At 45.0% G+C, this 13977-nt stretch overlaps 1 protein-coding gene across 1 annotated transcript; it reads right to left on the bottom strand.

Annotated features, from left to right (window-relative positions):
• Positions 1 to 1175: 1175 nt before the first annotated feature.
• LOC119453224 (glucose-induced degradation protein 4 homolog) lies at positions 1176 to 13938 on the bottom strand. The gene is made up of 5 exons (XM_037715248.2): positions 13694 to 13938; positions 11972 to 12139; positions 11396 to 11497; positions 10376 to 10506; positions 1176 to 9544 (listed from the first exon to the last, which is right to left on the bottom strand). Exons 1-5 carry the CDS (start codon positions 13841 to 13843, stop codon positions 9481 to 9483), a joined length of 615 nt encoding a protein of 204 aa, XP_037571176.1. The 5' UTR covers positions 13844 to 13938; the 3' UTR covers positions 1176 to 9480.
• Between the last annotated feature and the right edge of the window lie 39 nt (positions 13939 to 13977).

Below are 13977 nucleotides of genomic sequence, written 5' to 3'. Positions count from 1 at the left end.
ATGAGAGGAAAGGTTTTCACTCGAAATGCTCTTAAAGGGTAACAACAAAATTTCAACTTTGGCAAAATTGGTTATTAAATGAGTAGTATGTGCTACTGAAGTGATCTTGGCCGACCTGCAGGCCTAATTTTCTTATTAGCAGCCCTTAAATTAGAACCCAAGCAGACGATGCATGCACCTGGTGGTTAGTGGATATAACAGAAATCCCAATGTGTTGCCGCTGGGATTGTTCAGTGCGCTGCAAGCGCCACCCAATCTCCGAGGCCATACTGAGGAGCTGCGCTGGTTCTTAATGTTGTGGGTCTTGTGTTTTGCTTGCCGAGTGGCAATGGTTGCATTTTTGTGTCTTTGTGTCAAAAGCATCCTTTGCTAGCTTTTCGTGAAGCGTACACTCGCATATAAAACGTAAAATTTTGCACGCAGGCTGCTATGTATCTACACTATGCAAATCTAGACGTTTTCTTCAGTGCAAAATTTTGTTGCAGCTGGCCTTTGGAGACCTTTGCTAGGGGCTAACTCTGAGTCCCCTATTTGAGTACATGTCAAATGCAGAAGTGCTCTCATTGGATAGCTGCTAACCTGACCTGAACAAAGCTTGTTGTATTTGAGAAAGCTGAACACTACATCTGGTGGAGGCAGAATTTTCTTGGTTCCGGGACTTGATTTCATGACGAATTTCCCAATATCAGCAGGTTTCAAACATTTGAAGCACAAAGTTTACAAAATCCTCAACTCTGCACCAAAAACAGATGTCGCAATTTTGTAAACTGCATCTGTTTAGAGCATCTGAAGAGGACAAATGTGGTATATGAATTTACAGATTGAATGAATTTGTTCCATTGTTTAGAGTGTTTGCAAAAGTCCTAGCAAATTGGTGGTACTTCAACGTGCGGTGTAACATAGCAATTTAATCTGCTTTAGATGTCTGAAGAAGTGCAGTTTATAGAACTGTTACGTCGTTCCTTACTTACGGTTTACAAAGTTGTAAGCTTGATGCTTTAGTTCTTTTATATCGTGCCGTAAAAAAGTTTGTCCCCAAGTATTTGGATAGGAGCTCTTGAGCTACAGCGTTCGCTTTACAGCTCACTCGTAAAAAAAGTAAAAAAAAAACACACACGCACACTTTCACACTGCCATACACACTTGTGCATAGAAGCAAAGAAAAATCGAGGCAATTCTTTTGAACCACCGAAAATATTTTATTGGGTCTTCTGCCACACTCCAACGAAACACCCGAGGATAGTCCTCCCAGTCACTTCATTCTAAGTGCACAGTCATCCAAACACAGCTTCACAAGTTGCGCACGTGTATAAATTACTGTACAAAACGAAAGCCCTGCTGCGATTCAGGTCGTCGCATCTTCCTCCCGACGGGCCGTCCCGTGTGAACCGCGCAAATAAACAACAGCGCTGGGGAAGGCCATTCCTTCTCGAGGTACACGTGGAAAAAATTAGGTCGCCACCGGCAAACCTGCCGCACAGTACGGACGATGCGTAGTGTTTAGCGGGACCACAAAGACGGCCTTCTCACATGTGCCTTGGTTAAAATGGTATTATGTAAATGAGTGCACGCTTGCTGATGTGTTAAACCAATGAGACAGCGAGAGACCGTGCGTCCATTAAACCAAGCACAGTTAAAAAGACATGTTATATAAATGGGTGTGTGTGCAAAGACGTTCAAGAAACCAATGCGACAGCAACAAATCAAAGGTCAATGGACTGCTGCCATTAATCTTGATGCATCACAGCTCTTGATGGTACTCAGACAAATCATCAGCCTATATTTATGTCCACTGTCCATTGAAGCAGCTCCAAGAAATACTCTAATTAGTTCATCTCAAAATGGCATTGAAACATCCCTGTCACACGAACCTAGGTTGAGGTCATCATCATCAGCCTGTTTATAAATGCCCACTGCAGGAAGAAGGCCTCTCCCAGCAATCTCCAATTGCCGCTGTCTTGCGCTAGCCGATTCCAACTTGTGCCTACAAATTTCCCAGTCTCATCACCCCACCTAATTTTCTCTGGTTAAGGCAATCTTGTGTAAATGAGTGCACGCTTGCAGACGTTTGTTAAACCAACGAGACAGCAAGAGAGCACAAACCCAAGCAGTTATAGGTCATTTTAAGTTAACGAGTGTGCATTCAAAAACGATAATGAAATAATGAAACAGCAACAAAGCAGACACACTTTCAGAGAGACCAGTGTACTGCTCTCGTCAGCGCCGATTCACCACAGTTTTAGATGGTGCACGGACAATGGTTTTCCGGCAAGCTCATTTATCTCAAAATAGCATCCGACTGAATGTAGACAAAGGACGTTTTATGTAAATGAGCGTGCACTAGTTGAAACCCGAGACCAGTACGAAACAAGAAGTGCAAGAATGCTTTGAAAATAGCCAATACCGGTGTCATCAATGTTGTCAGACCACGGCTTTCAAGTCCTGTGCAGTTTTTCAACGTCATTTACATGCTTTCGAAGTTGCAAAAATCCTACCAAACTCATCTCCTCGCACGTAAAAGGACTGCACTCAGCGAGTATGACAGTCTCTAAAACTGGAGTCACACGACGGATGTGATCGCGGATGAACCAGACGCGACATGTGACATGCATCGGATCACTTTGTAGCGTGGACGGAGCAACCTTCTGGTGCAGACGTGACGAAGCCGAAAATCACACCAGTGAATTGACTTCCCGCCGTATCGCAAATCGCTTCGTGCCCGGGGACTTGGGGAGAACCACGTGAACAGGTGACATATGATCATAATCCGCAAGCGTAAATCTCGATTTGCTCTGTCGCGTGAATGCAGCTTAAACGTCGGATATTTTGACTTGATACCGAAAGGTCTCTCTAAATGCCGATGTGGCGTCACCGACAGTAAGTGTAACAGTAAGGCTACGTATGATGATGCTGATCATTAGAGAAATAAAACCACGGCAAGCGTTTTTTCCGCCACTGCTCGTGCGTGGCAGCTGCAGCATTTGCAGGAATCAAGTGAGCCAAAGCTGTCACGACACATGTAGTTTCTAGGTATTGAAACCAAATACGGTGCGTATAAACAAGTATTATAGCTAATTATTCAGGTTGCTTCAACACTTCCCGATATTTTTTTTTACGGCTTACGAGGATACCTTCACTTAATAAAAAAAAAGAAAGGTCAGTCGAACACGTCGTCGTTACTCCTTCGTGAGGCTTGAAGGGACACTAAAGGCGACGTGTACTGTCAAAATACTGTTCCAGAAACTTCAGACCACTTGTTTCGTGGGAAGAAACGACTTAGTTTCTGAGAAAATTGCGCCTGAAGGTCCGCATACCTCTAGCACAATTCAAATCGCCCACCCCGGAGCAAGGAGCGGTGACAATGAATGTGCCATCACTGCCCTTTACAGCTGTCGCTGAGTAAAACGGTGCCCAACAGACGGTGCTACAGCTTTTTTCGCAAAACGCAAATGCACGGCCACATGGAGAAACTGAGCCAAGATTCGCTGCTGTAGCTGCTCTTTGTCAAGTGGTGTGTGGACCATTCGGGGTTCCCACGACATCACATGGAAGTGGAATTCTCTGCTACTTGCAGTTTGTGCGAGGTTCGCGAGCCAGCAAGACCAGCGCAGCATTAGGCGATAACGAAACTACTGAAACGTGAAAGCGCGGGCGGTGCAGAATGGAGAAAACGACTTTTCGACCACTTGCATTGTCGTCAAAGGCAACGTCAATGAGTTTTTCCAACAATCAAATAGAACTAACTGGACATATTGTCTTTCGTATTATAACGTAATGAAATGATCTCTTTATTACGAGCATTTGAGTACCAGTGACATAATTATAATGACGAGTGCCTTCGTCATTGAATGTCCCGGGGAAGGGAGTCTAATCGTGCCCGGCGTTTACCTTAATTTCTCGATTACTAAACCTCTGTTCGTGATAATGATGCTTTAGACATCTTCAAGCACTAATTTATTACTTGACTTAATAAGCTTGACTTAATATTTGCCTTTACTGTCCCTTTAAGTGCCGCTACAGTGTGACACTAGTCTTGTTAGACAGCGAGGCTTCAAAGCACCAAATGGTGCTTTTAAGTGTGATCGCATAGACCGCTTTAACCAGGAGCTCGCGGTGTTGCATGCACTCGGCAAACAAGTCTAAAGACCATATTTGGACTGTGCAGAAGTGCGAGAAACGTTGATGTGTAACAGTCCTGCAACACAGCAGAGACGGTAGTGCCAGATGACCGAAAAGTAACATTGCGTGCCAAAATGCACACAGAAGTAGCTGCTAGCAAGAGCAACTGTAGCGGCTATGTTTTGTCGACGAGTGCCTTGTTTGCAAATGCACTCGTAATAGCTAAGCTCTCGATAGCTCAAATAGGTGTGCATTTCTGTAAAAGCAACCACACATACTTGGTGCGTGCACAAACAGAACAGAGCGAATGTTTTTTTTTCATGTTTTGCAGATGTCTTATGAAATGTTTCTGTCCTTAATTAAAAAAACACACAGGCTGTTAAATGATTTACATAAATAAAGATATAGCCTGACTGCTGTGCTGCTACAGTAATTTTACGAGGTCCAGTGAAGATTCTGCCATCCTGATCTGCGAGTGCAGCGGCCTTCTTATTCTGCTGCCACTGTACAGTTCACCGAGGTCGTTTCGTGACAAGCAAAAAAGTCCTCTAGACACCTGTAAGAAATAAGTTGAGAACTACTGAATTTCAAGTCGGTGCAGGTAAGCACAAAAGCTTAAATGTACCCCAATGATGACAATTATTATTACAGATTTTGACGAATTGAAGAACGAGCTGTGAATGGCAAGAGACAGGGCAAGCAACAGCTAACACAAAGATGTGCACAGGACTAAAGGAAAGAAATTAAGGTACACTGGGATGTACGATTAGAAAAATTTTGTTCGGCCACACAGCGTCCAAATGTAAAAGAAATCAACGTTGGAAGAAGCCTTGATCTTGACAATCCTTGTTTCTTCAAAGGAACATTTTTCACTGATTTAAGCTGTGTAGTAACGGCGATGCAAGCTTCGTTATGCGATTTCGACAGCAAGTTGGGGGGAGGCCTCGACAAACAACGCTTCTGCGTTACGAATACTGACATCCATGACAGAATCTAGGGCCAGCTTAGTTGAAGACGGCAAAATAATTGCAGCAGAGAAGGGAATGCAAACTGACAAGCTGCACGTCTGTATCACTTTTAAAGTTGTACACCCTTTCGGGTGTAATTCCGCTGTACAACCACGATCAATCACGTGTACATCTCCACTAATGCTCTCAGCCTGGTACTTTCCTGTTGGAAATGCTATGGTATGCTGACGTGCACATGCCTTTCTTGACAGGACAGTAACAGGTGCATAGTGTTGCGGTCAGAAAACGTACACAAGGTTGACAATTATTGAGTGGCTAACTACACCCCAAAAAAGTTTATCGAGATGATAAAGAGGTGCTAAGACTCCTTACACTCCAAAGAATTTTATGAAGGTGTGCTGCAACCCCTTTAACCATAAAGGGATTTTGACGCGAGAGGTGCTGCGACCCCTGTACACTCGAAAGGTTTTCTTGAAAGTGAAGATAAAGGGGTGTTGCTACACATGGTGAAGACAGACACCTTAATGAGGGAACCAAAGAGGTGTAAACAAAAGGAGACAAACACGCTGACTTCACGTTTCTTCCTCGCTATCAGCTGAAGCTGTTTTTTGAAACCACTCTTTTCCTTTATGTTCTTAACCGTCGTAGTACCGAGTGGCTTATCCTGGTGATAAAAGCATGCTTGGTGCACGTGCCACTGATAAAAGGTGAAAAGAACGAAGAAAACAGCTCTTTCGAAATCTGCTCCTTGCTTTGAACGATAACATTCAGCTGAAAACTTGTGTAGGCCTTCCTCAAGCTAGCTTATAAAGAATAAATGTGTGCCTGGGCACCTTTGCAGATGTGTTCTACTCGCATGCATCTGTTACGCCAACCTAATCTTGAAGAATTATCAAGCTGATGTAAGTTGCTGCGAATGCATTAGTATAAGGAAGTATAATTCATGCATTTGAACGATGAATGAAATTTCAAGAATGGTAATGGTCAGCAGTAAATTATCCTTGCCTCTCTATTAAGCAAAGTTGAAGTACCCTCTAGAGCTGTTAACCCATTAAGTATATTCTTATATCTACAGTGCTACAAGATCTGCTGCTTGCTTTGAACGGTAACCTCCAGCTAAAAACTTATGAATGCCTTGCCCAGATTACCTAACAAAAACGAAAAAAGCTGTGCCTGGTGTCTTTGCAGACATGTGCTATGCCACATTGCAGTTCTACGCATCTGGTGATGCCAGCCTCATTTCAAGGAATTAGCACACTGATGTATGACATCGTCAATGCATTGAAATACAGTAGAATATTGTGCACCCTGTGTTGGTCGTTATTGTCTTCATGCTGCCCCGGAGCAAATGCTACAGCACTTTAAAAAAAGTGCTGTACAAGATTTACTTCACAAGTATTGTTTGAAACATACTTTTGAATCACCCCTCCCCATGTAATGTAAGAGAGGTTGTTTAAGTGCAGATAATTTGCGACACCGTACTAGTGTCATTGTTAATGTGGCCCGAGCGTGATTTTTCGAGGAAGTCCAGCCTCCATTACCTCGTACGACAAGGTTTTTCGGCCACGTAAGTGTAAATAGCGTTGGGGCAATAGTTTACCAGTCTACTAACTACTCTCGTCTTTAGTACCCCTTTAAGGCTGTTCCAGCCCGTTCAAGCTATACATTGCATCGGACGAGGCAGGATCCCATGATGTCGACTTGTAAGTCACATGCTCAACTGATTTGATAATGTTCTATGTTCTGAAGATGCTGTGTGGACTACAATAAAAATAGAAGAAAAACAAAGATGTGATGGTGAAGCGCTCCCAATTTTGAACACCCGCAGTTCTTCAGTGCGTACATGAACATTTCTGCGTTCTGTCGACGTCGTCGCCACTTGTAACCCTCCTTCTATCCCCTTGGATTTATCCCGGAGCAGAGCAGCTGGTATATCTACAGCGCAACAGGATCGAGACAAGAAAATGATGCAGAGATCATGGCTCCCGTAAAATTGCCGAAGCTTTACAGATTGAAAAGCACGTGCAGTCTTGTGTGAGCCAGCCATTTAATGCTCTCAACTAATCGGCAGTTTGCCTTTCTAGATAACACACAACTGCACCTCGCCCATGTGACCGTCGAGTTTGTCACCGCAGTTTTGACACTTCAAATTTTTTTTTTGTGACCTTACATATTTAATTGGCATGTTTCCAATAAACGTTCAATTAAAAGACAGCGCTTGCGTCATCCCTACTTTTTTTTTCCTGTCTCCGTATGTTTATGTTGTAAATCATGAACATGTGTTCCAACTTGCCCTATACTCCATTTTTATTTAGAGCAGAAGACTAGAGGAGTCGAAATCAGGCCAACCTCTTTGCCATTTCTTAAATAATCCTCTCCTTGCATTGTTCCTTCATTAGAATGCAGCCAGGAGACTACAGCCCACAACCTAGCGTTTGGAAGCAGAACACCAGAACCAAGGCAGTCTTATCAAATGCTATAAGAGCAGTGTTGGTAACTTAGCTAGAAAGTTGCTAAATTAAACAAGTATTTGACAATATTAATGACGGCTCTGCATTTGTGGAGCCCTTGCAATTATATTAGCAATGAAAATAACCAGCAAATTACCCCGTCAAAATTCCTCAAGGGCCATTGACTGAGGGGGACATGGTATGTGCCTCTATTTGGTCGCTGCTTCTAAAGACATACTGAAGAGCTCACTAGTGGGGCGCATCAAAGGTGCTTACCTCGGCAAAGAACACTCTGGAGATTTGAGAGCGTTTTTAGGAAAACAGTTTTTTTTCGTCCTTTTTCACAATTCTAACATTGACCTGCAACAGCCAAAGGTAATTCAAAGCTACAGTTTAAGAAATAATAAGGAAGACAATTAGGAAACGAACAAGTCACGATTGTCACTCAGCAACTTTCTTGCTGAAGACCAAGTGTTCTGGGATTTGAACGGGTGATTTCGTCCAAATAGAAGTTACCACCACTGTAGAAGAGAGACCGTTGAAAAAAAAAAAAAAGGAATGCAGTAAATGCAGACACGCACAAAACTTAAAATGGGGTCGAAATTAAAGCTCCGAGCACATAGTGGCTACAGGCATCTTCTGCCGACGTCATGCACACCCTCAATTGCTGGATTACTAAGCTGAAGATGCTTCATTGAATGCCTTGTGGAGTAAATGCTCCGAGCCTCTTTTTCGTTCGGTGACACCTTGTGGGATGTTTCAAATGCAGTAACTAAGTCAAATATTGAAAGTAACAAAATTAAGACCATAACTTAGTTCTCATTTGGGCATTAACAGGATGGCAGGTGAAGCTGTCAGCCAAACACTGAGCTGATTGTTAGAAGTGCAGCAGCCTCTAATACGCATTCACAGCATACTGCAACTTACAAATGTAAATAAGAATCATGCGTGGCTTCCTGCCATCTCTAAACACATCCGTCACAACACAACTTTTCTTTAATTTTACATGCACGTATAACTGGGCTGCATACGGTATGCGCTAATGCATTTTCTTGTAAAACAGTACATAGCTGATTAAAATGCCAACATAAATTTGTCAAAAGATAAACGTATGCCTATAAAAAAAAAAGAGAAACTAGCATGCAAGGCATGTAAAACTAAACAAATCAGCACTGCACAATCAGCTTGTTTAGAAATAATCTCATTTCGAATTATGCTTCCGTTGTTGTACGATGCAACAGCGCAACCGCCATGTTGTGCATTGATTCCACCCCGCTCCAAAGAACTATGATAAAGAAATGTCAGGCCCGGGCCTGCACGAGGTTAGTTTCTCGCCGCATGCCTTAAACGTTAATCAGGGTGAACGCGGAAGCACAGAATGCGATAAGGCTTCGTCAGCCCAACGTATCTTCCTTTCACTAGGAAAACACCAGTCACAACCAGTGGAACAACGGAAAGGGTAAAAAAAAATTACTGGTGCAACCCTTACAGTCTCGGCGGTGCCGATGGCGACGGGACTAGAAGGAAGAAATGCCATCCCCCGCTTCGAGCACTCTTTGTTCAGAGAGCAGCGCGCACATTCAGTTTTGAAGACGACGGAGGCGCGCACACGGTGAATGAAGACCGTCTCTTCGGGGGCTCAAGTCCGGTGGCGATGATGATGGCACGGACACACTAAACACACTCGCCGCGGCAGCAGCAGCAGACACTTGTGACGGAGCGCACAATTTCGAAGCTGTCATCATCGTCGACCAATCACAGACGCCTCGGCGCGGCTGGCGACGGACTGAATGCCAGCCATTCAGCTCTTTCCGATTTGGAGTGCAATGTTGCTGCAGGACGGCGACTCGAGTGACTGCCCTGTCGTGATGCAGAGGACGGGAGTGACTGGCGGGAATGGACGCCGCTGCCGCCGATGCCGCGTTTGCAGACGTCCGCTGTCCTCACCGAAACTCGTATATCTGAATGCTGTGTTCCGGCACGTGCCGTAGCGTTAGTGACTGGTACCTGCCAAGAAAAAAAGAAAGCACATATTTTTAAATGGCTGCAAGCAAGATATTTCTTTCTCAAGATATTTTAGTGTGTCAGGTGTGAAGGAGAGTCTTCACTGTCACACACTTCAGAAGCACTTAGGAACACTACGATACAAATTTTGCTTTCCGGAACATTCGACTACATAACTACATACTTCTACCACAAAACATTGCTTCACATAAACCATATAAATGAAGTAAGAGGCTTTGCTGTAGAACCGGTGTGTTTAGAGACTCCTCCTTTTCACGCATGATTACAGTATGGAATTGTATGCCACAAAACAATGCCACCACCTCAGCCAATGTGGTGGCTTTTTCTTTGCTGTGACGATTGTCTTGTTTTGTAGCTCGAGGCTTGATTCTTGACGAGTACCTGCTTATTTCTATTTATGTGAAATGTTTGTCAAAGTGCTACAAGATAATCATATACACTTTTGAGAGCTGCTGCCTATGCATTATTGCAGATATAGGAATTCATTAAGCCATGAACATGGCACGCAAACTACGACTGAAGTTGCGAGTACGGCAGCAGAATGGTTATCATTAGCAAAAGCCACACGGAACTGAAGTGATTTGCTGAGTGGCTTATCAGACAATTTGAATGGGTGATCTGCGAGTGATCAGATGGACACTTGGGGAGGCAGCAAAAGACAAGGGAGTTCAGAATGGACAGATAAGAGAAATGGCTGAAGTGGAGGATGTTTTAGATGAGTTTCAAAAACTAATGAACAAGGAAGTCCGACCAGGACTACAACAGTAGGAAAACAGCGCAACAGCCGAGTTTGTCTGTTTAATCTGGACGTACCATTCGGAGCTTCGGTGGTAGTAGTAGCCTTCAATGGTGGCCGACTTTTTCTGGAAGCAGATGTAGTAGAAGCCCGCGAAGGATGCTCCGTTGATGTCCTTGATGGTGTGGTCAGGAACCAGGAAGTGTTCCTGTAACGAAAGCGCAGTATTCATGGTTGTGGGTGTTATGTCTGCAACACCGCACTTGAATGGCTTCAGATGTTTTCCCAGACATTTCCGTTGTGATGCAAGAACACCCCTCTCTCGACACGGGCATGCAAACAGTCCAGAGGGAATTGTGGCTACGCCCAGGCATCTCTCGTTGGAAATGGGGAGAGCAAGTCAAAAGTTAACGTCGTCATTACTTAGCATGAACTACCATTGTGACCAATGATCTCACCTGGCTTTCTGACCCTCACATGTATTTGTTTATTTATTTAAACAAACTCAGCCAGCTGTCAGAATGTGCACGATTATTTAACTTACAAGTAATGCCTAACTTAACCTTGTACGAACACAATTCCGCATAAAAAATTACAACTTGTTCAGTACACTTGTAGCAACAATGAAATACTATGAAATATTACTTCAGTCAGATCTTTATTATTGAATTAATTAGTAATTAGTTTGCTGAACTACCCACAACTGGAAAACCTGCTCCAGCATATCAAAAAATGCTACTACAGGCGACGCAATAAGTTCCCTATGCTTTAATTAAAATTTTGAGACATCAGAATCGGTATAAGATTCTTTAGATAAAAAGCTTCCGTTAAGTCTTGGGACACATTTGGGCAAGGAGTGTCGAGTCATCTGCCCATGAAGCGAGACAGGCACCACAAACGTTCGCGATGTTGAGAAAAACCCTTCACCAGAAGCCAGTTTCGTGCAGCATGCTAATGCTACGCCAAAGAGAAAGCAGCACTGACAGACCACGAATACAACACTGTCATTGCATCGCCTCAGCTGGGCTACTTACAGATGACAGGTGTTTAAAACGCCCCCGCGGTGGGGAAAGGTTTGCTATCGGAAAGGCTCTTACCTTCCACCTCATGAAAACGTTTTCGGATGCCTTGAGGCTCGTGTAGTTGAAACTGTCACAGTTGAATGTCTTGGTGTAATCCTCGAACGACCCAAACTTGCTCTGTCAAGGGGGAAACTCAGAATGTCATCATCACAGCGTCAATGCAAAGAGACAGTGGGTCTATTAAAAAAAAAAATACAACAAATCATTTCGCACACTAACAGGATTGGTGAAGCCTTAGTTAGCACTCGTGTTGTTTTGTCTCACTCTTTGTCTTGCTTGTGCTGTTTTATCCTTCACTATGCTACACCAACTGACCTGCACTTCTGACGTGTACTATCCTGCCCTCAAGAGAAAATGATAGCTGTTAAGAGTTTGTCACGAATGTGTGCTTGCAATGAAATGTGTCGTTTATGCCACCACATCTTCGTAACTTGCGCAACTTTAACCTTAGTTTACCGACTACTGCTATCATGACCAATCTTTCCAGGCAAGTTTCAGTTCACTACCTTACTTTTGAAACAATGTATGAAAGGTAGCCACAATTAGACTATAGTTACACCTAAATTTACAGTAGCTGCATAACATACGTACCCAGTGTTTCTTGTCGACTTCCTCGTCGGCGTCCCATTTCCTCGTAAGAAATGGGTACTTCCCGCTGATGATCTCTCCATCGAAGAATGTCGTGAGTGTCGGGTACTCCTCTGTGAGGCCCTTGATCTTCAGGTAGCCGCACAAGTAGGAGTTTGCTTCGTCCACATGCTGCACCAAGCAAAGGAATGCCAATGTCACGTCACAGGCATCACATCTAGAGAACACCATAGCGCGATTGTGCGACCAACTGCATCACTATACGTTGTGGCACCTAAACTGCGAACATCGACATATGGATGACGTGCGGGACAAATGCGTGCCCTCAACCACAACATTTCTATACATTTAGAAACCACCAGGCTATACAATACAATCCTGCAAAGGTGGTGGGAACCAAATTCTTACAAGGAAGCACCGACAACTGCTTTCTTCTCACAAGCATGCGAACGGAGATCTGCAAGCCATTTTGTTATGCATACGTGTTTATTGTACCAACTGTGTATGACAACTGACATAAGAGTGCGTGACACTCGAGAAAAAAAGCCAGCACAGCGACAAGCTGTGCATTGCACGCACCAACGGGATAACACTGCTCTCCAGTGCATTATTGGCACAAAAAAGGGAAAAAAAAAAAAAAAGTAGACCATCATGTCCACACCAGCCGTGGAATGCTCACGATGATGCCACGGATGATGATTATCCCGTGCTTAGCATCATTTAGCAGCGTGCCAGCGCGCAATGACGCCGCCAGCGTTGCTACGCACTTACCTAGAAATACGCAATCGCTACGTTCGCGTTTTACGCGCCAAGACGTGCACTTTAACCTTGCATGCACAATCGCGTTATCTCGCCAAAAAAGAGTCACGCCACTTTTCCCAAGCAGTGATACCTTTGCGTGCGAATCCCAGAGTAATCGCAAGGGCATGCCGGACTGACAGCGGCGTACGGAATGACAAATTTACCGTTCACGGCAACGAAGACCTGAATGAACAGGGATCTCGGTGTCGCAATAACTTATTGTCAACTACACGCTACTGATGGTTCGCTTAGTTTGGGGGCTGCGTTTCATTGCGTACTCAGAAACTCCAGCAAAAAAAGCCTTCGGGCGCACTTGAATTGCGTCCATGCCCGCGGGGCAACCACTATACGCAACCATAATATTTTATTATTTTTATTTTTCTCCCCGGCCTAATCCACCGACCTCGCGCAACGGAGTGGGGGCGACCCTTCAACGCGACGCAATCTCGGATTTGTGCCGATTGCGCGTTCCGAAGGCCCACTTTTTATCGTACGCCTAGGCCGCTTACCGCCAAAAAGACGGCGACAGCATCGGCCTGCTGCGAGACAAGAGCAGGTGCCAAACGTCCCGAAATGGCTCAGGAGGTCTCTCTGCTTCTTTGCCGGCGACAACCTAAAGCATCACGCGCGCACAAACAGTGGTGTTGCAACAGGCAGGGGGTACCGTGTGCCAGCGGGCGAGATCTCCACCACAGCCACAGCAGAGCGCGCTGTTGGTACCCCATGCACGAAGGCGTACCGCCTTTAGGTGACCCCCATGTCAAGTCAGTTCGCCGATCGCCAAAGCCGAAACGTAGCGATCGTCAGTGACTGGGCATCGAGAAAGGCCGGTACCCCCCCGGCTACCAGCGCACACGTAAACGAGCCTAACTGCACCCGAACGTAATGAAAGAACCACGTTCGTCGGACCGTGGCGTCGCTCACCTGAAGCACAACTTCGACGTCGTAGCTGTTGCCTTTGCTCTTCTGTTGGCCCTGGAACCGGGAGCCGTTGTAGAGCAGCGACCTGGTGACGCCAGGTTGCTGCGCGTTGGCTGGCAGGGGTGGTACGATCTCCGTCGTTCTTACGGGCATGGCTGACGGCTCCGTGCTCGGCGGCGGTACACACCGCTACGACAGGTGACCCGAACCCGTCTGGCTTCAGCAGCGGGCGGCCATGTTGAAGGGCCCCTCTCGTGTGACGTCGACAAGAGTGCGTGCAAAAAGCG

This window comes from Dermacentor silvarum, chromosome 5, assembly GCF_013339745.2.
Source record: "Dermacentor silvarum isolate Dsil-2018 chromosome 5, BIME_Dsil_1.4, whole genome shotgun sequence".
Classification (NCBI taxonomy): Eukaryota; Metazoa; Arthropoda; class Arachnida; order Ixodida; family Ixodidae; genus Dermacentor; species Dermacentor silvarum.
This window is presented reverse-complemented; position numbering and strand designations above follow the sequence as displayed.

Bases quoted from the DNA above. Each gene is read 5' to 3' on its own strand.
- LOC119453224 (XM_037715248.2), bottom strand. From the start codon at position 13,843: ATGCCCGTAAGAACGACGGAGATCGTACCACCCCTGCCAGCCAACGCG. The intron at 12,140-13,693 runs GTGAGCGACGCC...TGCTTGGTGCAG, and splicing joins ACGTCGAAGTTGTGCTTCAG to CATGTGGACGAAGCAAACTC. The intron at 11,498-11,971 runs GTACGTATGTTA...CCCCCTTGACAG, and splicing joins AAGTCGACAAGAAACACTGG to AGCAAGTTTGGGTCGTTCGA.